Raw genomic sequence first — 22,475 nt, 5'->3', positions numbered from 1 at the left:
GTGGGTCAGCGGCTAGAAAATGCAAGACCCGCTCTTTTGGAGTGTTTCCTGCTTTTTCTTCTCCTTTTTCTTGCGTTGTAACCGTTTGTGTTTTGATTTTTCTCTTGCAGGAAAAGTCTCCCAAACACGCTGAGTTCTTCGGACGGACTTCAGAGATCTGAATCTGCTCGAGGCTCCACCCCCCCACTGTCCAGGTCACCTCTGCAGCTGGACGTTGGCTGATCATCGGTGAGTTTGTGATTGTTCTTGTACTTCTTCTTTTTCTTCTGTTACTTCATGATCGATGGAGTCTTATCAGAGGAACATCGACCTGCGCCCCGTGCATTAGCGCCCACATCAGTGCAACTCTGGGAATGTTTGATCTTCTCCCCTTTTGGTAACGAGAAAATAACAACACAACTAGCTTAGACACGAAGAGGAGGAGGAGGAGAAGGAGAAGACGAAGAAAAAGAAGAAGAAGTAGAACGGGCTGAAGATGTTGTTTGTTGTTGTTTGGACTCGAGCAGAACCTTGTGCAGAAAATCGACTGTGAGAGGAAATCAAAAGCTGACAGCGGCCACGCTGCTTCTGCTTCTGTCTGGTTTGATACCTTCTGACAGCTGAGAAAATCTTGAAATGATTTCTCGCCGTCTTTAGAATTAAAACCGCGGCAATTCAATTTTGCCAGGAACCAGGAGTCTGGTTTGAAGGACTCAATGCTCTTTGTTTCTCTTTGTTTTTTTTGTTTCTTCCGACACGCACAAACTCATTGATTAAAAAGCCGTGAGGTGCCTTCTCGCTGCTGATTGGCTGGACATTGGTCCTGGTTAGATTTGTGTTTTAGTTCCTTTCCTAAATCTCACAAGCAACCAACCCCAAGCATCCCTCTTAATGGCTTTTTAAAGGACATTTCCACACCCATTTCATAAATACATCTGGTGGTTTTACCTCCAACAGTAAACAAGGTTTGTTTTGGTGCTTGAAGAGGTTGTTTGGGCTCTTTTCCTCTCCGTGGAACAGCCCACTCCCATTGCGATTGTCCAGCTGCTCTCATGAGAAGAGAGAAATCAGAATCTGGTTTTGTTTCAGTGCTGAAAGTGCTGAAGTTGTTGCTTTTTTTCCCCCTACCCGTTGTGCTAGTTGTCATGCTGGTAATGCAACAAGACACGAGAGCTGAAAAGGTTGTTTTTTTCTTCTTTATAATTGGATCTTTTTAAGACGGGCGCAGGAAGCCGTGATTGTGTTTGTTTGCGGCTCTGCTAATAGTTTCACACGGCTGCAAATGATCCTCCTGACACCAGTCGTTCTTTATTTTACTAAAGTGTGTTATTGTTGTTTTTCTTTCTTCTTTTTTTTGCCAGAATGGCTAAAACACTCTGGAGAGCTTTCAATCACTGTCCCGCCTCCTTTCCCTCGCTCGCGTCGACAAGCGAACAAACAAACAAAAGTGGGCCAACTTTATTAAACGGAACACTCTTTTGCTTTTTCCACCTCTTCTGTTCGCCGCTGCTCGTTATTGTCCCTCGCTGCCGATGCGCTGACCCCCGCTGGTTGGCTGTGAACGTGCGGGAAAGCTGAAGCCCACGCTGGGCGGCGCTCTCTGCTGGCGGGGGAGGGCAGCTCACTTTTCTTATTTCTCTCTGCCTGTCATTATTGATGACACAAAGTCACGTCGGAGCTGGGGAATAGAGAGCGAGCGGCCGTCAGCGTGAAACATGATCAGACGTCCATGAAACGGGCGAGGGAGAGAGAGAGGCAGGGAGCTCAGCTGATTTTTGGCTCGTTTCGGAGAGTTTTCTGGTTGGAAACTTTGAAAATAAAGGAAACAGGACAAGTTGTTTGAGTTTTCATGGGTCCAGATGTTCAGCCTGGTACCTGACCCTGAAACAGGCTCCTGAGACACAGGACCAGAACCAGAAATAGACCTAGACCCAGACTTAGACCCAGTACTAGACCTAGAGCCATACCTTGAGCCAGACCCAGACCCAGAAAGGGGCTCACCAGACACAGGACCAGAACTAGAACCAGACAATATCAATATCAGATCAATATTGAGTACCAGACCCTGACCTAGAGCCAGACCAAACTGGCTCACCACACGCTTAACCAGACCACAGCTGTCCAGAATTTTTCAGCTAGGACTCAGAACCCCATAATCTCCCATCACAACACAATTAATGGTGAGACGTGTGGATTCCTTCTCTGTTGTTGCACTGCAAGTTGTTTGTTGTGTTGTCTGTCTGTTGTCGGTGGTTGTTGTTGTTGTTGTTGTTGTGAGTTTGAGTCTCCTCCGTCTTTCTTTTGTGCAGATGCTGACTGAGGTCAAACACGGGAAAAAAACACACGTTTTTGTTGCGTTTTTTTTTTTTTTTTTTTTTTCAGCCGTCTGACCAAAACAGTAACGGACTTCAACGGACACCTAAAGTCTCCATGGCACTCACTGTGTGCATATCTCTCCCATCTACTACCCTGTGATGAACTCCAGGTCGCCTCACCCCTCCCCCCCACTCCTCTCCCCTCATTCTGCCTCTCCTCCATTCTCTGGTAAAGGAGGACAAGGCTTTGTTGACACGTGTGTGTGTGCGTGTGTGCGTGCGTGCGTGCGTGTGTGTGTGTGCTTGTGTGTGTGACAAACCGTGGCACCAGGCTGGCGGCGCGTGCTGCAAGCGTGGCAACCAGCTGACACACACACACCCCCTCGGCGCCATCGCCAGCATGTTTACAGGGCTGCTGCCTCGCCGCTGTTCACCCATGAGGCCTTGCCACAGCTTGACTAGCGCCTCCAACCCCCCCACCCCCCACAACCCCCCACTCTCCTCTCCGGGTGTTTTATCACGGTTGCTGCCACGAGCGTGCAGCGGCTGGGATGCTTTGTGTGTGACAGACAGACAGTGGCTCCGCTCATTAAGGCTGCGGCCCTGAACGGGGAGAGCGAACCCCCAGACGGCTTCCTGGAGGATCGCTGGGATTGGCCGATCCCAGCGGCTTCAGTGTCACAAGGGATAACAAGGAATGGATGTCTGACAGGATCTGGAATTTTAAGGTAGCCAAGAAGAAGGGATATACAGCCAGATCCACAAAGCGATTGCCCGGCTTTTGTGCCAGAGTTATGATAGTTTTGGATCTTTCATTTTAGTTTAGTTTAATTTTGTTTTGACTTATTTCCCTACAATTCAGTTAGTTTTAATTCGTTTTTAGCATGGGTTTGCTAGTTTTTATTAGTTTTTATATTTACAAAAACGCTTAGTTTTAGTTTAGTTCTCTTTAGTTTTAGAGTTTTAGTTTTAGAGTTTTAGTTTCAGAGGCTAGCTTGTTTAGGTACTTGAGATTAGCCGCTTTGTGTGAGCTTCTTGATTGGATTTTTGAGGTTTGTCGGGTTTTTCCCCTTGAGAAGCAAGCCACATATTGGGGACACTCTCCTTTTCATATTCGAAAAAGTCCCACGCCAGACTTTGCCGCTGCGTGAGTCGTTCGTTAACCTACTGCTGTGAAAGAGGGGTGACGCCACAGATCGCGAGGTGCATTCAGGTGCTGCTGCGTAAAACTAAAGATAAAATTTCCCGAGGCAAATATTCATTTGACAGAGACGAACACGAAGGGAAATATGACTTCAATTTTAGTTTGTTTTAGTTCATTTTCTAAACACACAAAACAGTTTAAGTTAGTTAGTGTTTTTGTCTTGTAATTTTAGTTTTTATCTTTCAGTTAACAAAATTGTTTTTTCAACATTCTCTACATTACCTCTCTCTGCGCTAGCTACCCTGCAAATCCATTGAAAGGAATGCGCTGCCCTATCGGTTTGTGGGGGGTGGGGGGTGGGGGGTGGGGCCTTGGGACCCACAGTCCACGACGACCTTGAGCGGAAAGGACGTAAGTTCAACTCCCAGCAGTTTTCTCTGTACATGTGAATGTCGCAGTTAAACGACGGCAGAAAAAGAACAGACGGATCCACTTCCTGCCGCCGGCACCCCCTGTGGCCAGGAGCTGCGATGTTGTAATTGCTGTTTTTTTTTAGTTCTTTTTTGGGGGATCCTCAATTTCACCTGAAACCTGAGAGGAAAGCGGAGAACTTTCCCACGCTGATTAATATTCAGCAGATCCTTCAGCCCCCCCGAGCTCCGAGTGCCAGATATCGATCAGCTGCCGCCACTGCTGCCGTGTCATCCCTCGCCTTCCTAACAGGCGTCTGCGCCGCCATCTGAGCTTGATGCTCCCTCTGCACTTCGGGGTGCCTGAGGCAAAGAGGCAGAGAGAGGGGAAGAGACAGAGAGAGAGAGGTGATGCGGGCAGAAAACAAGGGAGAATTACAAGTGAAAACTTCAAAGAAGCAGAAGAAGAAGAATGACTCTGCTATTGATCTGCCTGTCTGAGCCGCTACTCAGTGGCGACCTGACTAGCGGAACTGCATCGACCAGTCCGTTCTGGTCTGGCCCGGCGGAGGGATATCTGCCCCACTCTGCGGACTGCCGTTGTTTGTCACTTGCCTGGTTGTCTTGTTGTGCTGCCATAATGATGATGATGATGATGATGATGATGATGATGATGATAATGCAACGGCTAGCACCGCTAACTAGCCTAGTAAACGAATAAAAAAAATCACCCAGCAGGCAGTGTTTTTTTAGTTGCCCTCGTGCAAGTTGGCCCCTCCGAGGTGCTGGACTGCAGCCATCACACACACACACACACACACGCACAGACACCATGTGCATGTCTGCAAGGAGGAAACATCCCCCCACGTCATTATGGGACAGCGGCTCATTTTTTCTCTGTCAGCACAAACAGTCTGCAGGCAGCCTCCCCCTGACCCCTCACCACTCACTCTCCCCCCAGAACGGCGCTCCGCTGTTTACATTTGCCACATTCACGGAGAAACAGGAACCTCCCGGAACATGGAGAGAAAAAGCTTCAATAAATCTCTGGCCATCGATGGACGCCAGCTGGAGTCCGAGACATCCCCCCACCCCACACCACCACCCCGGTTTTCATTGCGCAACAACAAGGCGTCATCGTCATTTGCTGCAATCTGAAATTCTCCTCCTTTGTGTGAACTGATGACGAGAGACAATTCCTGGAAAATTCTCGTCTCTTTTCCGGGTAGCAGTTTTCTCTCCTGCGTGTGAAAAAGGCCCAAGGAAATCATCATTCCTGGTCCTGGTCCAGTTTAACTTCTATCCTGGTGTTTGAACCTTGAACTGGGAACGTGAACTTGGCGTAGCCAGATGGTTTGAAGTTGAGCTGAAAGTCAGGAAGTCTCTCCAATGCTCTAACTTGAGCCTGTTTTTTTATGTTGTTGTTTGTTGTTTTCTGGAGCAACGGTTCAATGTTTGTGTTGTGCGATTGTTTAAAGGGTTCAAAAAAAGGGTTTCATTCATACAAATGCTGGTCGCTCGTTGAATTAGGTTTGTTTATTTGGGGTGAAACAAACACGTATTTTCATTCAGCTGCGCGCTGAACTTCTGTTACTTTCTCTCTGCTGTGAGGAAAATAAGGTTTTAAACTCCAACTCAGCAACTGCAGCTCAACAACGGTGACGACAAAAACATATAAGACATTTTAACACAGTATGTAACAGAGATGAGAGGCTTTTTTCTGCAGCAAATCCAGAAATAGTCAGAGAGCCATAAAATAAGGAGAAGAAGAAGAAAGAGGAGGAGTAGGAGGAGGCCGAGTGTTTCTGTGCGACTGGGTCCTCGGAATCATTATCCGTAGTAGGAGCGGCGAGTGGCGGATCTCACCGAGGGATCCCATCAAAGGTCTCAAAGCCGAGACGACGTGTCTGGTCTCAGCGGTGGCCCAGTCAAAGCCCGGCCTCAAAGCCTTTTGTGTTTTTAATGAGAGAATGTGCTCCGCCATTGAGAGGGCTGATTTAAAGACGGCTGCTCGGTGGCGGCGGCGGTGTGTGGGGGAGTGAGTGGCATCTGGTCAGAAGACTGAGACTCACAGCTGAGAGAAATCTGGAGAGAAGCTGAGGAACTGACAGATTAAAAGTGAATCTGCATCGTCATCATCTTCTTTATCATCATCATCATCATCATCCTCCTCATTTTCTCATCATCGTCCTCATCTTCATTGTCATCTTTATCATCGTCTTCATCATCGTCATCTACATCACCGTCGTCATCATCTTCACTATCATCATCGTCTTTATCATTATCATCACCGTCTTCATCCTCATCATCTTCATAGTCTTCATCATCATCTTCATTATCATCGTCATCGTCATTATTGTCCTCATAATCACAATAATCATCATGATTGTCATCATAATCGCCATCATCATCATGGTCTTCACCATCGTCATCGAACAACGAAAAAAACATCGAACAGCAAAACATATGCTGGTGTTTTTTTGCCCTCCTTCATGGCTTCCTCCTCTTCTTTCCTGAGCGGATAAAAAAAAAAAAAAAAAATCAAACGAAAAGTTCATTCACAGTTCAATAAACGGCATCGAGACTCAGGACACAAAATCCAAACTGCCATCTTGAGATCCAAGATGGCGCCGCGGACCCAGGGAGTTTTTCGGAGATTCTGATGGGAACAGCGATCCTCTCGATAGGATCTGCAGGAGACAGAGACACAGTAAGCGTGCGGGTGCGCGAGGAAGAGAGGTTACCGCGCTCCATTGCCGTTGATGCATCAACGGTCCACTCCCTGGCAAATAAGATGGACAAACTGCTGCTACTCATCCCAAAAGATCCGGACTGAAGCAGACCTGCTGCCCTGTGCTTCACTGAAACCTGGGTCAGTGAACTCATCCCGGACAGCGCAGTGCAGCTGCCTGGATTTCAGCTCCTCCGAGCGGACCGCAACAAGGAACTTCCGGGAAAAACTAAGGAAGGTGGATTATGCTTCTACGTAAACGAAGGTTGGGTGTACTGATGTCACAGTGATGAAGAAGTCTTGCAGCCCCCACTTAGAGACACCTTTTATAAACTGGCCGGCCGTTTTCTTCACGGCGGGGGTTTCCTCGTTTGTCCTGGTCGCTGTTTACGTCCCTCCGCATGCATGTGCGACTGAAGCAACGCAGCTGCTGGCTGACCCGATAACAGACACAGAGAGAAAGTTCCCGAACTCACTGACTTTTGTCTTAGGCCCTGTTTGCACTTGGTCACTTGTAACTGTTTTGGGGGATTTGATCACGAGAACGGATCTCGAAGCATCTGTTCGCACGTAGCATTAACATGCGTCTGCGTCATGCGTTTGCACTTGGTCATTTCATGCGTTTTTCGTATTCCGATCGGCAAAAAACACACGAAGTAACCAAGTGCAAACTGTCCAAATCCGTTTTGTCATCCGGTTTGGGTAGTGGCATCGCATAAAAACGCAATCGTCACGGACGTGCGAACAGAATGCGACTTCAGTCCACATTAAGGACCGCCTACTCCACTCACCTCTCCCGTGTACGTACTTGGTCGGCGCCCCATCTCCCGGCGTCGTCATTATAAAGTTACAAAGAAGAAGCAAAAACAAATCATTTTTGTTACACTTGTTTATTAGGATGCTAATAAATGTCATTCCGCATTAGCGTATTTTGTCAGCGGAGCAGCGGTCGCAGTTTCCCACATATGAGATTAAATGTGCGACGTCGCTTCCGAAAATATGCCAGCCACTGTTGATCCCAAAATAAAGTCGTCCCCACTCTGTCCCACCAGTCGTTACTCCTCGTTAGGATCCATACGAGCTGCAGTAGAATTAAAACCAGTGACTTGATATAGTCCGCAAACAGGAAGTTGATTCTTATTCGCTGTCATGTAAAACTTGCCGTGGTTTTGCGCTTTACTGCCCCCAGTCATTAAAAACGGAAATGACGCATGTTGCATTTGCATAGGTTCGGCAGGGGGGGGGGGTGATGCGATCACAAGTGGCACGCTCGAGACGCATGTTAATGCTACGTGCGAACAGATGCTTCGAGATCCGTTCTCGTGATCCAATCCCCCAAAACAGTTACAAGTGACCAAGTGCAAACAGGGCCTAAGACACTCCGACAACTGTCTGGTTCATCTGAGCAGAAACTAAAAACTTCTAAGCCTGTAGTGAGGTCTGTGAAGAAGTGGACAGAGGAATCAAAGCTGAACCTTCAGTCCTGCTTTGACTGCACAGACTGGAGTGTTTTTGAAGCTGCAACTCCAAACCTGCATGAACTCACACTGACACTGTGACATCGCACATTAGCTTCTGTGAGGACTTGTGTGTGCAGATTAAGACCTTCTGCATTTACAACAACAACAAGCCCTGGTTTACACTGAACCTCAAGCAGCTGCGTAAAGCCAAGGAGGAGGCCTACGGGAGTGGAGAACGCGCCCTGTTCAAGCAGGCCAGGAACACACTGGCGAGGGAGATCAGGAAAGCTAAGAGGAGCTACGGAGAGAGCCTGGAGAGTCGCCTCTCTGCCAACCTTGACCCCTCATCTGTGTGGATAGGCCTGCAGAGCACCACGGGCTACAGGAGACCACCCCCCCCCACCCTGTGGAGAACCTTGGGCTTGCAAACCAGCTGAATGGGCTTTACTGCAGTTTGAAAAGCCCACACTCCACACAATGGGACCCCCTGCATCACCACCAACCCCCACACCTTCCACCGCAGCCCACCTGTTCACACCTTTACCACTCCCAAGCCCGACTCTCCCCCTTCAGACTCCCTGCCTGTACTACAGATCCATGAAAGGGAGGTGTGCAAGACGTCTGGAGAAAGAAGGTCAGGAAGGCACCAGGCCTGCACGACGTGTCCCCCTCCTGCCTGAAAGCCTGCGCTGAACAACTGGCACCCACCTTTACACGGATCTTCAACCATTCCCTGGAACTGTGTGAAGTGCCCTCGTGCTTCAAAAAACCCACCATTGTCCCGGTCGTCAAGACGAGCACCATCACAGGATTAAATGACTACAGACCCATCGCCCTGACATCTGTGGCCATGAAATCCTTTGAGAGGCTGGTGTTGAGCAATCTGGAGGATATCCCAGAACCCCTTGCTTGACCCCCTGTAGTTTGCCTACCGGGCAAACAGGTCGTGGATGATGCAATCAGCATCGAACTGCACTACATCCTGCGTCACCTCGACACCCCAGGGACTTATGCTAGGATCCGGCTTGATCCAGGATGGTGACGAGTCCGTGTACAGACAGGTAGATCAGCTAGTTCTCTGGTGCAGTCAGAACCACCTGGAGCTGAACCCGCTCAAGACTGCGGAGATGACAGTGGACTTCAGGAGAGACCTGCGAGACCTGAGACTACCCCCCTCACCATCCTCAATAACGCTGTTCCCACCATTGACACCTTTAAGTTCCTGGGAACCACAATCTCTCGGGACCTTTAAAGTCCTCCTGTCTGGACAGCGTTACAGAACACTGGACGCCAAAACCACTAGACACAGGGACAGTTTCTTCACCCAGGCTGTTGCCCTGATCAACTCTCATCATTAACAGGGACTCAGATTAAACACAATCACTGTGCAATAAACATCAGATCACCTGTCTATTCTGCTTATACTGCACCAGTTTGACCAGACCATGGTCTACCTCCTACTGCTGCACCTATGTATACATTTTATATATAATTTTTATATTTTAGGTATATCTTTTAACAAAATGCACATGTTAATGTATATGTGTGTCAGGCCGGGACTTGAGGCAGGACTCCAGAAAACAAGTATTTATTTCACACGCAATTGACCTCTGGTCAGAGAGATCAAATAAACAGGCTATGAGAATCCTATTCTCACTGAACTGACAACCAAATCAAAATCACTCACATGGAGGAAAAAGGACTGACTAACTAAAAAAAAAGTATACTCTAATGACAAATCTTGGCTTTAACAAATAAAAAAAAACACTCACGAAGAGGAAAAAGACTGACAAACTAACAAAAGGTCTACTCTAATGACAAAACAAAAAAATCACTCCCAAGGAGGAAAATGACTGACTAGTAAACAAAAGCCTATTTTAATAACAAAACTTAGCATTAACAAAAAAATCACTCGACCTCGAGGAACAATCGTCTTACTGTGGAATCTTAAGGCTGTGACTGTGACCGGGTTCGGGGCTAGACGTGACGGACGAAGACACTCTGGCACAAGACAAGGGGAACGCAGACTATTTGAACACACAAGGTAACAGGGCACAGCTGGGAACAATGGGTAATTGGGTCTGACGAACAGGTGGAACATGAGGAGAGGTTGTGATCTGAAACGAGAGGAAGTTGTCAAAATAAAACAGGAAATGACGAGACAAAACCTCACCACGGTGTGACGACGAGTATATATATATTACATTTATTATATATGTAATGTATACTTGTCTGTAATATTTTTATTTCATTTTACCACCAAGTTGCACATTTGTTAACCTTTTTTTTTTTTTTACTTTTGTTGACTATCTCCTCGTTTTGTTTTGTTTAAGCTAAGTAGAGCGAACGAAGATAAACCGAAGTCAAATTCCCTGTTTGGCATGCACAAACATGGCCAATAAAGCTGATTGTGATTGTGATTGTGATTCTGGTTCCCGCCGAGATGATACCACCGCCACTGCCACCGCCACCACCACCACTATTGTCTTTATTGGTTGAAGGTGGTCCAGCGAGCTGCCGGACGGGACGATTCATCATTGTCTCGACGTCACGCATCTCGTTCAGAGGGCGGCGCCGTAGATACAAGAGGCGTCGCGAGCGTTCGAGTCCGTCCTTTCCTGCCACCGCCCCACGCACACGCACACACACACACACACACACACACACACACACACACACACACACACACACACACCCACACACTCGCAGCTGCCAGAAGAATAATGGCCTCAGGTCTCCTGCTGAACGCCGACTAATGAGAATCTCAAATCCGACAAGCAGGACGCATTTATCACAGACGCCACCGCCACTGCCTGGCTCAATGGCACACCGGCGCTGCTGTCACTGCGTCGTGCTGTATTGTGTTGTGTTGCGGAGGAGGACGGGCCGACGCAGCAGTCAGTCGGCTCCTCTTTATTTTCTCCGTCTGAGGCCCATCCACCCTGATTGCTCTATTTACACATTTTTTTTTTATTTACATCTTTTTTATTTATTTGTTTGTTTAATCATTTTTCTTCCCGACGGTTGCATCTGAATCGCTCATTTTTTTTCCTTTTTTTTTTTTTAAATGCAGATGAGCAGAAGACTCGACTCAGGCGATGTGACAGATGAGTACAACACGCGTGTCTTTGATCCTTCCACGTCAAGTATTGTTTTCCGCTTACTTATTTATTCATTTCGATTTTTTTTTTCGATTTTTTTTTTTTAAGCGCCGCCGGCAGTAGCGGATCTCAGCGCCAGCCACGGCTGACTGGACACTTTAAATACGTGTCAGGTTTGTTTATTTATTTATTTTTCGCACCATCAAACACCTGACGTCGGATATATTAACCGGCGTTGATTCCCAAATGGTTGTTGACGTTTTTAGGTAAGACTCTTCAGGAATTAGAGGCAGAAAAAGAAGAAGAAGAAAACAAAGAGCTTGGCGCTGCTGGAGGGGACGTTGGTATTGGCTTCATTGCCACTTTGTTCTGCTAAAAAGGAAAATGTGTCGCCGACTGTTGTCATAGATTCGTCAGTAGGTGTTTAGGCAAATGCACAAGGTCATTTTTCAGTTTCTTACCATGAAAAGTTTGCCGTCGCCATCAATAACGTGGGTCAAAAAGAGAAGCTATTTCTTTTTACAATGGCAAATCAAATGATCTTTTTTTTTTTTTTTTTTTTTAATTCAATACCAATTCAAAGATGCCAAACAAGTATGACTACGATGACTGATTCACCAAGTATTTTAATTTGGCATATTTTGTTGCAAAAACGTAGCACAAAAACAACTGCCCTCAATTGGTTGAACGCCAAACAATCACAAGTGAATTTTTCTCGTGGCTGAGATGGAGGCAGTTGATGTAGTTAGAGGCGGTGATGTCATGTTTGCCCCGCCCCACCTATAGAAGCAGCGGTCTGTCACTTCTGCAATCTGTAGCGAGTAGGTTGGATTGAGAGAGTTGCAGATAGAGAGGTGTAGTGCGATGGAAACGGTAGTCAGCATAGCACACATTGGTTCATTTTTAGGCTCGGTTCTCGGGTCCGTTCACAAGAACTGAGTCCGGGTTAGGACAGTGAGGCCGCGAGCTGACTTGCGTCACGTGACTTTAGGAAAGGAAGTGAATGCGCTTGCCGTAGCCAACATTCAACTCACAACAAAGTTAGCCTGAACCCAGCTACAGCAAATGTTACAACCAGGAAGTGATTTTGCATGTTGCCCTCGCCACTGCCTGTAAATTATTTCTTGGAGGTTGCGTAATATATGCACTTGTCCCGATTTTGTAGCAACGCTGTTGTCCTTGGAATGTAGCGTAAGCTCCCTCCTGTAGTGGCAGTACCAGGTACCCACTTTGGTTTTTTAGAATAATAAAAAATAAGCAAAAAACAAAGCATTGTATGTGTTCCATTTTACAATGCAAATGTAGTTTTTTTGAGGATTTTTCAGGGTACGGGGCTCGTATGTCACGGTTCTATTTGAGGCCGGTTCGACATCTCTCGGTACTGGTCGGGGCCGGAACTCATATCTATAATAATGGCTCGAAGCCAGTCAACTCTGGTTTCAAATTTCACGGAACCAGTTCGGTTCGGAACTCAGATTTCTAATAATGCCTCAGAGCCAGTCGGCTCCAGGAACAATATTCACCCATCATGCTGGGAGACTCTGATAGAGACAAGTCCTTCACCTCATAGGACCTCTCTGTTGTGAATGTGTCTGCGCTACTGTCCGAGTCGCTCATCATTAGCTTGTTAGCTTCGCTCGTTCAGTATCGCTGCGTTTCCCTTGTGTGTGTGTAGCTGGTAGGGCAGGGGGGAGGCGGGGACAGAGGGTGGGATGGTGGCTTAGCGTTGGACTGGAGCCCCGCCCATAACGAAGGCATTTTTTAAATTTACAGAGCAGGAACTGTCCCACAAGACCAGGGGGTGTATTTGCAGTTTAACTCCGCAGAAGTGAGAAAAGTCTGTTCTCTACTCCCTCTGCTGGCCAAACTTTATAAAACAGTGTGCGTCGAAAGAACGTACGCCCTGTATATCGGCCAGTTTGTGATGTCATAGACATTTTTCTCGCATCCAGCCAAGTGTTGGCTCCGCCCCCTTTATTTCTTTCAATCCCCTTCTTAACAGGTGACTTCCAGCGCGAGGCAATAAACAGCGGGCTAAACGTGCCGCCGCTTGCACACTGACACTTTCTTGTTGCACCAACTTCTTTTTTCTTCCTTCGTTTTATTTTTCCCTCTGGTGGACTTTGAGGGGGACGGAGCTCAACTTCCCGGCAGTTGTTGGAGCTGTGAAGAGAGAGCACTCTCACCACCTTGCCCCTCCCCTGTGCCGCTGTCGGAGGCATTTCGTGATTCAAACTCGACACGTGCCGACTGTTTATCCCCGCCCCCCCCCGCCGCCGCCGCCCTCAGACAGTGATAAAGTGTTTAATCTCGGCGGGGACAGTGCGCGGTGGCGGTGCGATGATGCTATTATCTCTGGGAGGCACTCCGGCCGAGCGAGCCACTCCCGCCTGTGATTTATACTTCCTGTTATCAGCACCAACCAGTCAGATTGCAAAAATCACTCATTTATTTATAAAAAAAAAAAAAAAAAAGACGCTACCGGCTGATGTTGGGCTGAAACGGCTACAGCTCCCCCCGGTGGCCCCTCCTCCTCCGCCCCCTTTTCCTCCTGCCCCTCCTACCTCCGATCATCTGGCATCTAGATTGCCTCGACTAACAAGGGATGAAAGGATTGTCCTCCTCTGATCAATCTTCAAGCACCCGTCCGTCCTGGAGTTCGGAGAAGTAGAAGAAAAACAAGAAGAAGAAGAAGAGGAAGACGAAGAAGAAGAAACAGAAAGCTGTTGTTTTGACGAGTGCTACCAAGTTGCAACTTCTTCTTCTGAGAGGATGAAGAAGACGAGGCAGGACTCTCAATTGCGACGTCATGATTTTAAGGATTTAATGTTTCAATACATTCGTGATGTATGTCTTAAAATGTGCTGCCGCCACCGCCTGCACGATAGAAGTTTTCCCTGCGAGACTGAGATGTAATGACTCATGTGGCCGACGTCTTTTGAAAGGCAGGAAGTTTGAAACGCTTGGCCATGTAATTGGTGGCGGCGGAGATCAAAGAAGCAGCAGCGGTGGCGTGTTAATGGTGGTGCGGTGATTCTTTTTGTCTGCCGCTGATTGAACGCTCAGCCTCCCTGCAGGTGGAGCCGCAGCGGCCGCGACTTCCCTCTCAGTCTTCAAATGAATCAACCAATTTTTTTTTTCGCCCAACGGATATAACAATCAGAAGTGCGACTCCATTCAAAACGTTGTTTCATCCAGCAGGGGGCAGACTTCTCCGTTGATGCTATCTCATCCATCCTCAACTGGCCGGCCCCCTTTTTTGGGATTCCCCACGTTAACACTGCGTGACTGCGGTGCGAGGCCTCAGCACTCTGAGGTCATTCATTCATTCATTTTCCATACCCACTTAGTCCCGAGCTCAGGGTCACGGGGGTCTGCTGGAGCCTCTTCCAGCTGTCTTAGGGCGAAGGCAGGGTGACACCCTGGACAAGTCGCCAGTTCATCGCAGGGCCACATAGAGACAAACAACCATTCACACTCACATGCACTCCTAAGGACAATTTAGAATGTTCAATTGACCTCACATGCATGTTTTTGGAGTGTGGGAGGAAGCCGGAGAACCCGGAGAGAACCCACGCAGACACAGGGAGAACATGCAAACTCCACACAGAAAGGTCCCCAGGTCTTGAATCGAACCCACGACCTTCTTGCTGTGAGGCGGCAGCGCTAACCACTGCGCCACCGTGTCGACTCTGATGTCACTGAAATATATTAAAATAATGTGAAGGAGTTTTTATTTTTTTTATTATTATCTTTTTTTTCTCCTCTGACTGCCTCCAGCAGGATGCGCTTCTGGTTTAAAAACTGGCTTAAAACAGCCGCTGCATCCGTCTGCAGGTCGTCATCGTGCTAGCACGGTACCTGTGCTAGCTGTCAACAGGTGACGTCTGCATTTGGTTTGTGCAGCCACAGATTCATGCTAGTCGATAAAAACTCCGAAATTGGAGGGTGAAAATGGAAACACTGCAAAACAGGGAAGACGGCAACGACAACAGTGGGGGGAATCCAATCAAGACGCCCTTGAGAGGGCAACGGATTTTTAGTCAGTACAGACTGCAGGTGGCGTTTCTCTAGATTTATCCCTGAATTATTGACGACTGCTGCTTTAAAAATTCACCTTAATGTGTGAAAAAAAAAGGTGGAGATAAGGGAGACGGCTTCACATGGCTTCGTCCCCCGTCAGGATTTAATCCCACCGCTGCCTGATTGGTTGACCCCCAGCAAGGTGAAGCATTTTTTTTTTTTTTTTTCCTTCCTTCATTCATTTATTTATTTATATATTTTAAATAAAAAAAGAAGGAGCTGATTTTGGACCGACCGCCGCAGCAACAGGAGGAATTAAAAACGAAGTCGAACGAGGGCGAATGTGAATAATTAGCAGGAGGACGGAGAGGATTCTCCCTCCGATCGCTCACAGGGCTCTCTCGCTCTCTCTCTCTCTCTCTCTCCTTCCCTCTCCCTCTCTCTCCTTTCTCTTCTCTCTCGTCTATTTTTGATGAGCTGTGCGACGGAGGACAATGCCTGCAGCGGCACCGCCGATCGATCAGAGAAACGTCTCACCGTCTGAGAGCAGAGGGCCCATCGTCTGGCGTCTGGAGCCAGCATAGGAGGGACTGCCTGGGAGCAGAGCAGACAGGAGGAGCTGCTGTCTGTCTGCCTGCCTGTCTGTCTGTCTGTCTGTCTGCCTGTGACAGAAGGCCAGAAATGTCCGGGATGAAACCTCACACTTAATTCAGGATAAACAAAGTCAGAAGAAGAATGGATGGACGGATCAGCTGCAGCAGAATGTAATTAGAGGTGCTAAATAAGGTTCAGAGGCAGCTTTTCCATTCACATCCACCTCAGTCAGACTGCAGGCTTTCATTTTCTGCCGTGCGCGCTGAGCTTCAGTTTCCCCTTGTCGCGAGTCGATCAGGATTCGAGGGCTGCCACCGAGCTGAGGGGGTGACAGTGGGCGTGGCTGTCCGGCGGACGGTGGCCCGTCAACCATCTGAACTCTGCGGGAACCAACTGAGTGACGTTGACGGCCGAGAGGGTCACTGGCCCTCCCGGCAGACACATCTGATCCTGGACACGCAAACACACACACACACACGCACACACACGCACGCACACGCACTCGCACTCGGCTAACATGCTAATGCAGGAGCTGGAGGACCAGAGGGACCATCGATTTTCTCTTCTGGGCAGAAGACAAGACGTCACTGCTCCTCCTCACATGTTTCCTCCCTGGAGACGCTCTGGGAAACGTTCCTGTCCGCCCACCCCCCCTCCCCCGACCCGCCGCTGTCTGGCCTGTTTGCATTCAGCAGACGGTGTTGATGTCCCGTGTTTTTACACAGCGGTCACGTTACCTTCGGGGCCTCTTGCGCCTCAAAGTCGAGGCCCTGCCCCCTTCACTGAATCCTGCTGCACGGTTTGAAAGTACCTGCTCTCGAGCCACGAACTCCCATCTCCTCATGATGCATGTTGATTTTGCAACTCACACGGTTTCAGCGGGGGGGGGGGTTTCCGTGAGAAATGCTCCCGAAATTAATATGAAGTATAAAAAACGGTGCAGTACAAAGCAAATATAGTGACAGTTTTGAAGAAAGTTGGTATGAGGATGTAACAATTTTTGAATGATGCTGTAATTTGTCTCTTGACCTGATAAATTAAAAAAAAAAAAAAAAAAAAATTGCAAAGAACTACGGCCTTGTCTTTATATTTTTATATATATGAAGGATAGGGGAATCTGGAATGAACCAAATATAATATCTGACAGCCACTTCACGGTGAGTCAGGAAGTCGTTCTATTTCTGGTCTCACAGCAACAGTTCGGCCCTTTGAGGGAAGCTGTGAGGCTTCAGTGAAAACGACACTGACGATCTGAACACTCAGCAGCAGAAAAGCTGCCAGGGTTCAAACATCTCAGCCGTGTCTTTTTTAAGACCTCTCTCTCTGAGAAGAACTTTGCTTCATCGTCATTTGTCGCCTCCAGAACCTTCATCTCCAGAAAACAAGTTTGCCACAGCGTTGAGTTTTTTATTTAGGTTGTTTCCAAGGTTTGTCCCAGTTGGGAGCCTCTGTCCATCCGTCCGTCCACCCGCCCGGCCCGCCTCTGCTTCCTGTTTGTTCTTTCAGTTATTGCCCGCCGCTCCTTGATCCCACTTTCCAATTTCCTGCCACCGTGTGTCTGTGTTTAGCCATCGGAAAGCTAATTTAACTAATAGTTCCTCTTGTCCGGATGGTGCAGGAAATGGAGTTGAATCGACTTTCTGGGTGCAGGAAGGGGTGGGAACTGGAAGCTCATTACTAAACAAAAAAACAACAAGGAAAAAACAGAAAAACAAAATCAGGAAATAACGGTGTTGTTCGTGGAAGGAATATCGCTAATCAATATTCGCTAACCAATAGGGGACGAGGAGGAGGAGGAGGGGGAGTGGAAACATCCCGCAGGACGCTGTGCTGTTGCTCTGGATGTCACAAGATTCGGAGGAGACGGTGTGTTTTTTCCCTCCGAGCAGATGATCAGCGGCGTGATCCGTGTCGTGGGACCTCCGGGAGGACGGTGGGATGGATGCCCCCCCCTTCCCCACACACACACACACACACACCATCTCGACAATGAGGCGCTTTGTCGCAGCACGCTGCCGGCGTCGTCATGTGCTGTTTTACCTCCTGTCACATTAAAATTCCCACACGGTTGTTTTGACAATGGGAAACAACACTAGGAAACAAAAATAAAAAAAAAAAACATCAGGTGGTGTTTGTGTCTTCGGCAGCGGGAGCTCGACACCCTCTTGCTATTTCTCAATACCAATGCAGGTTTTGACATCGCGCACCGAGTCGCCGGCGTCGTCGTGGTTGGAGGCTGAAGCGGCGCCTTGACGTCCATGACGTCATACGTTGTGTGAACTGTACGTTTTTTGCCACATATGTTTATATCTGTCCATGTATTTTTGTACCACTCTGGCGGCACTTGTTACAACCGGCTGTTCGTGATGACGCGTTTACGCCTTTTCATCCCGTTCATTCCTGCTCGTCTAAAATATATCCGACCCACCTACCCTCCCATCTTTCACCCTGCCCCCCCCCCCCCCGTCAAGCTGTGTGATCAGCGAGGAAAAAGGCTAACGTGACAACATGTATAAGTGAGATGTGATGACAGATTACGATTTTTACCGCGCTGAACACGTTTGCAGTTGTGCAGCAGGTGTCTGCAGTGACGTCCCCGAGAGTCGACACCTCCTTTTTTTCTCCGTATTAGCAGGGGTGACGTGCATTTCTATTCTATTTTTCTGAAACAGGTTTCGCAGAAGGACGTTACGCTCATCAGAAGATGGACAAACGTTTCATATAGCGTCTGTGAAACAAGACGCCAACGACAACATGTCCTGACCAAAATGCGAGCCTAAAAAAACAAAAACAACAGTAGAGCAAGTGGAGCGCCCACAGCGCCACCTTTTGGCTGCAGGTGTGTTCTGCAATTGGTCGTCCTCGTTCGCTCAGTGACGAAGACGGTTTTGGTGAACATGAAATGATTTTCAAGTAGTTGTGGGGGTGTTTTTTTTTTTTGTTTGTTTTTTACTTTGGTGTTTGGAATTTTCAGCGGCATTTTTGTAATGCACCCCTGTTGCCGTTTGTTCTCCCCACTCGGCCATATATATATATATATACATATATATGTGTATGCACATAATTTTTTTTTCAAAGAAATTGCCATGTGATGGCTATAAATCGATACAATATTTCCCCCCGCAAAAACATTTTGAATTGCGCCGTATCGACCGGGTGCGTCTTCTTCTGGGTTTTTTTTTTTTTTTTTTTTTTTTTTCCCCCAGCGGACCGCCGCCGCCGCCGCCCTGCTCGCTTGCCAAACGCTGCCTAAGACTCTCATCAACCATTCACAGTCATTTCTTGCTCTGAACGCTTCAGGACTCAGGAATTTAGCAACTTGCATGCCGTCAATCTGCAGCAGCGGCGGGGCTGTCAGATATTCAATGGGCGGAGACTCAACCCCGCCCCCTCCCCACCACACACACACACACACACACACACACACACACACACACAAACCACTTCTCTTCCAGAGAGGTCTGCCAACTGCCCCTCCCTCCCGGATGGCTTAACGAGTGCACTTCATTAAAGGCAGAAATGATTTGGAGCGCTGCTGCAGCAGCAGCAGCAGCAGCAGCAGCAGCAGCAGCAGCAGCCGTCCAAAGTCAGATCGCTGAGGGATGAGCACAGGCGACAGCTGTCTGATTAGATTAGCTAGATTCTGATTCCGATAAACTCCAATGATTGGACCTCACCTCGGTTTTGTTTTAGAATTCTGTTCGATGTTCTGAGTTTTTTCTCTTTCTTTTTTTTTTCCCCCAGCAAACGTGCTTCCCCTCCAGCATTGTTCCATCATGTCCCGTGATGCCCAAAAAGTTTTGTGAATTTTGCTGCCTTTTTGATTTTGATTATCTATTTTATTTTGAAATTTCGCTCGGCAGTAAGCCACCCAGTATCACAGCGACTCGTCGGATTGTGTTAAAGTAATTACGGAAACGGAACACGTTCGGTCTGGAGAGGTATTGTGTGTGTGTGTGTGTGATCCTCTTAGTCGCTCGCTGTAATCTTTCATTCTTCAAGTGCGGCTGTGAGTCATGTATCAGGTGAGGACGCCGACCTGTCAATCACTGAGCCGTTTGTTTCGGTATCGCAGCAAAACTAATACGATTCTGGCAGCTCCCTGATTTAACCTCCTACGGAAAATCGCTCGAAGGCGCCGCCGCCACCTGCCGCTCACTGCCTGAACTGTTTCGACAGGCGACGGCGAGTTTTGTTTTGGTTGCTACTGCTGCAGCAGCTGTGTTCCCGCAGTGATGATGGTGATGATGATAGTGATTGTGATAATGATGAATGTGGTGATGATGATGATGATGATGATGAATGTCATGATGCTAATAATGATGATGGTGAGGATGATGATGAAGATGGTCATATTGGTGGTGATGAACGTGATGATGATGATGGTGATGCTATTGATTATAATGAAGATGGTGACGATGATGATGATGATGATGATGATGAACATGATGATGATGGAGATGATGATGATGGTGATAAACATGATGATGATGGAGATGATGATGATGGCGATCATGATGATGATGGAGATGATGATGATGGCGATCATGATGAACATGATGATGATGATGGTGATAAACATGATGATGATGGAGATGATGATGATGGCGATCATGATGAACATGATGATGATGATGATGATGATGATGATGAGTTTCAGTGTGCGGAGGCTCTTGCATAATATCTCGTCCTCGCCGACAGGCTCTGTTCCTGCTGGCCGCCCGCCCTCCTCCTCCTACTTCGCTTTTTTCCTCCTCCTCCCCTCGTCGCCAATCAAACCCCCCCCCCGCCCCCCCCTCATGACTTTTTGAAGCCACCATGTCGGGAGGTGTGCGGAGCTGCGCTGGGCCGTGTTCGACGGCAGTTTCATGGCTAATTTAAAACGTTTACACCAGCAGCAGCGGTCGCCTGTGGCTCCGCCTCTCCGTGCTGCGCCGAGTGGATTTTCTCTCTCCCTCTCTCTCTCTCACACGGTCGTCCTCCACTCGGAGGGTGGCGGAGTGGTGGGGGGTTACTGGCACAGGAAGTTCATCTATCAGGTATATCGTCCACATATACTGCCAGCGGCCGGCTGCTGTGATCCACAGAGTAAACACTGGCCGACGGAACAGGACTCCACCCACTCGCCTCCATCCATTACTGTTTGACCTGCTTTGCTAAATGAGACTCACCCCACCACCTCCCACCACTTCCCCCTCCATCCCCACGATGCATTTTTAAGAGGCTTCGGGGCCCGGCTGAGATCAATATTGATGTCGGGTTGCGTCTCTGTTGACTTAATTTCGCATTCCTGCTTTAAAAGCGTGCGGCCGCCTGGTTGCACTGTGCCAAAAAATAAGTAAACCCTGCAGCCCGGTGCTTCTGTGTGAAGGAGCTCTTAATAGAGCAGACAACCCCCCCCCGCCCGCCCCTGCTCCACCACCCCCACTCCTCCAGACATAAATATATATGCAAGTTTTGGATTCTGGTCTTGTGAAAAATGACCGCAGCTGTTAATTATTTGCCAACTTTTAGCAATTTTCTTCCCTCAGGACGATTTATCACTGCCACTGATCGGCCGGGTTTTAAATCTGGGCAGATAGAGCCACCGCAATGATAAGCTGCTGCCGCAGCCGCAGCCGCAGCCGCCGCCGTCGCTGCTCCCACTGTTGTCGTCGTTGTCGTCAACAGTCTGCGCACGACGGCCGCTTCCCTTTTGCAAAACAAACTTGTTCTTTTGTGTCTTTCTCGACCCCCGAACGAGTCCCTCTCCTCCTCCTTTAACATGAAATTTGATTTAGGAATTTGGTTTTGCTCTGAGGTCAAATGCAAGAAATGTATTTTCTTGTTTTGAAGTCGAAGAATTGTATTTTTAAGGAAAGATGTCCTGCTGAAAACTGACCCTCCAAAGTGTTTTCTAATGAGACCTGTCCTCTCCTCTGTCTGTCTGTCTGTCTGAAGGTGGGCGGGGACCCCGCTGTGGGCCATGACTTCCTGCTGAGGTCCCCTTTTCCTGCCGAAATGAGGCCGACGCCCAGCCCGCCTCCTCCTCCGCCCGCCCCACCGGCCCTCCTTCTGGCCCTCCTCCTGGCTCTCGCCCTGACCGTCCTACCTCAGCCGGCCTCCGGGGGCGCTCCATTTCCACAGGACCTGGAGCCAATCAGCGTGGTGGGCCGAGAGTGTGAGTCACATGGTTCTTGTCTGTGACCGAGGGGTCGGGGGTGAAATCAACCGACGCCTTCAGTCTTGTTAGCTTCCTTCCTTCCGTTTTGTTTTTTTTTCTTAGCCTTATGTGAAGATGTCAAATATAGAAAGAATAAGAAAAGTTAAAGAAAGTTACAAAGTGCTTCATAGAAAAGTCTAATAGCACATAGTGAAGCTGTGGTGGTGGTTTTTGTAGATATTTATATTTATATATTTGCTCAATTGCTCGACATCTAAATGATTTTCAGGCTTTTGTGATTTTCTTATTAATTTAAACTTTTTTTTTTTTTTTTATCAACAGTAACATCAGGCGGAGGCCATCTTTTGCCCCAAAATGAAACATCAAGGTTGACATATTGGCGCATCAGAATAACTCTTATTAAAAGAAAAACTGAAGAAAAAAAGAGAACATTTGTAAAAAAAAAAAAAAATTTAAATAAAAAGATAAAAAAATAAAATATGACCTTCCCAAATGCTGGAGAAAAAAAAAGATGAATGCTATTTTGTTTGCAGTCACTTCTCATCATGTTTGAAT

The 22,475-nt window shown here is 47.9% G+C and overlaps 1 protein-coding gene across 2 annotated transcripts in view; it reads left to right on the top strand.

Annotated features, from left to right (window-relative positions):
* Positions 1 to 22,475, top strand: part of sema6cb (semaphorin 6Cb) — a 129,353-nt gene that overhangs the window by 42,878 nt on the left and 64,000 nt on the right. For both annotated transcript variants that reach the window (XM_076029407.1, XM_076029415.1), the window contains exons 3-4: positions 111 to 228; positions 21,698 to 21,917. In XM_076029407.1, the coding sequence (XP_075885522.1) occupies positions 21,758 to 21,917 (160 nt within the window). In that variant the 5' untranslated portion in view covers positions 111 to 228; positions 21,698 to 21,757. The remainder of the gene's footprint in view (positions 1 to 110; positions 229 to 21,697; positions 21,918 to 22,475) is intronic.

Source organism: Nelusetta ayraudi, unplaced genomic scaffold (assembly GCF_046127955.1).
Source record: "Nelusetta ayraudi isolate G7.1 ecotype Tasmania unplaced genomic scaffold, CSIRO-AGI_Nayr_v1 ptg000003l, whole genome shotgun sequence".
In the NCBI taxonomy this organism is placed as follows: Eukaryota; Metazoa; Chordata; class Actinopteri; order Tetraodontiformes; family Monacanthidae; genus Nelusetta; species Nelusetta ayraudi.
Note: the sequence above shows the minus strand (reverse complement) of the source record. Positions and strands in the feature narration are given on the sequence as shown.